The sequence below is a fragment of the Octopus bimaculoides genome, chromosome 6, assembly GCF_001194135.2.
Source record: "Octopus bimaculoides isolate UCB-OBI-ISO-001 chromosome 6, ASM119413v2, whole genome shotgun sequence".
Lineage (NCBI taxonomy): Eukaryota > Metazoa > Mollusca > Cephalopoda > Octopoda > Octopodidae > Octopus > Octopus bimaculoides.
In genome coordinates, this window is record NC_068986.1 from 76,238,126 (window position 1) to 76,240,236 (window position 2,111).

General features: G+C 34.2%; 1 protein-coding gene across 3 annotated transcripts in view; it reads right to left on the minus strand.

The window, feature by feature from the left end:
* Window positions 1–2,111, minus strand: part of LOC106871486 (phosphorylase b kinase gamma catalytic chain, skeletal muscle/heart isoform) — an 83,985-nt gene that overhangs the window by 23,081 nt on the left and 58,793 nt on the right. For all 3 annotated transcript variants that reach the window (XM_014917967.2, XM_014917966.2, XM_014917968.2), the window contains exon 5: window positions 1,189–1,254. In XM_014917967.2, the coding sequence (XP_014773453.1) occupies window positions 1,189–1,254 (66 nt within the window). The remainder of the gene's footprint in view (window positions 1–1,188; window positions 1,255–2,111) is intronic.

Genomic DNA, 2,111 nt, shown 5'->3' on the forward strand with positions numbered 1-2,111 from the left:
GGGGGGGGGGGGAGAAAAAAGAGCAATGATTGATGCTGCAGTCATAGTGATCGCTATTGTCACAATCATTATTGCCACCACCACCATTCCCATCACCATTATCATCAATGGTAATGAGCTGGCAAAATTGTTAGCTGCATTTCCATTCAGCTCAAACTCCATCAAGTTTTATTTTGATTTTCATCCTTTCAAGATCAATAAGATAAGTACTAGCTAAGCATTGGGTTTGATGTAATTAATTTACCCTCACCCCTAAAATTGCTGGCCTTGTGCAAAAATTTTAAACTGCTGCCATCACACTATCATCATCATTATTATTATTATTATTATTATTATTATTAAAGCAGTGCAGAGTAACAGTAACTTACATGAATCATTGGCACAACAGGGTTTTGTTGTTGGATGCAAGCTATTTATCTTGTAAAATTAAATGACTGAATATATTTTTAATACAGTGTAAATACGACGTTTTACAATATCATTTTTTTTTCATCTCAGTTTTATATTCCTTTTTATGATTTGTACTATTGTACTAATGTGTAACACAAATTATAAATAAGAATAAAAAGTAAAATGTGAAGTTATGGTGTCTAAACCAGCTAGTATGAAATATCTAAAACTTCATTCAATTACCTGCTTAACAAATAAAGTCATTTTATTTGTATACAACTCCCTTGATCATGATCATGATCATCAATTACTGCCCACCATCCATGCTGGCATGGGTTGGGTGATTTGGCAGTAGCTGGCAAGCCAGAGAACTGTGCCAAAGCTCAATTGTCTGCTTTGGTATGGATACACTCCTAACACCACCTCCCTTACAGAATATACTGGGTACTTTTTATATGGCACCAGCACAAACAAGCAAGGTCACCAAGTATCTTGCAAGACAAGTCCCCTCAACTGGGTGGGGAGAGTATTAAGGGAAGTGGCTTTGTACCAGGTGATGAGAGGCTACAGTATGATAGTGGGACAGAAACAGGTCTTGAAGTAGAGGAGATAGATACACAGCTGAGAGAAGGTGACAAAGATGTATTGAGGCATACTCTTAAATTATAGAGAGGTTTATATAAGTGAAATGGTACAGAAAATTGGGAAGGATGAGTAGGCAGGTAATTTCACAAGAAAGAGTAGGAGATGGAGAGGAAGAGGGAAACTAAAATTTTGATCAGTAAAATATTTACATACCTAGTTCTCTTTTCAGAGAGGGTGACCACTTGTGTGAGATAGTCAAACAGTTCACCTTTTTTGCATCTGAAAGTAGTATATATTCTAATTAGACAATGCTTTAATTAAGAAAAGTAAATGCAAATACAAAATGTTAGAAAACAGACTGGGGTATAACAGATAGATCACTGAAGAATTTCTATACAGAACTAAAATGGCTTCTGTTACTGTTATTATTTTTAACCTTAAAACCTATATTTAACCTTAAAACTTATATTTAACCTTAAAACCTATATTTAACCTTAAAACACACTAGAAGATAATAAATAGCACAGGGAATTTCAAAGGGATAAGTTGAACCAAATTAAAATGCTTTCATTCTTAACTTATCTCAACCAACCCAAGAGACTTGTTGTTTATCTGCATGTCAGGCTTAAACAGGAAGACCTATGAACAACAACTTTCCAATCATGGCCACCATGCTTCTTTTTTTCTTAGATTAGATTATCCAATATATTCTTCCATTTTTAAAATTGTTGAGAATGATTCAAGGAAAATTTGGCCACTATTTCTAGTAGATTATGTTATCATATAGAAGCTTCTTTATTGACTCAGGAGTAGTTCTCAACATGAATGAAGTGGAAAGTAAGAGGTGAACATTTAGAGATGGTCAGGTGTAAGAATTTATGATTTTACATTTATAGCCAATCAGGATTAAGGTGAGTTTCAGGGAGTAGAGAAGTAAGCTCCTAGTGAATCATCTCTAGTAAGTGCAGGTGTAGTGTTTCAAAGGTACAGATGTGGCATTGGCAGAGGCACATGTGTGGCTGTGTGTTAAGAAGTTTGCTTCCAAACCACATGATTGTGGGGTTCAATCTTACTGCATAAATGCTTCAATATATATATGTATATATATGTATATATATATATATATATATATATAT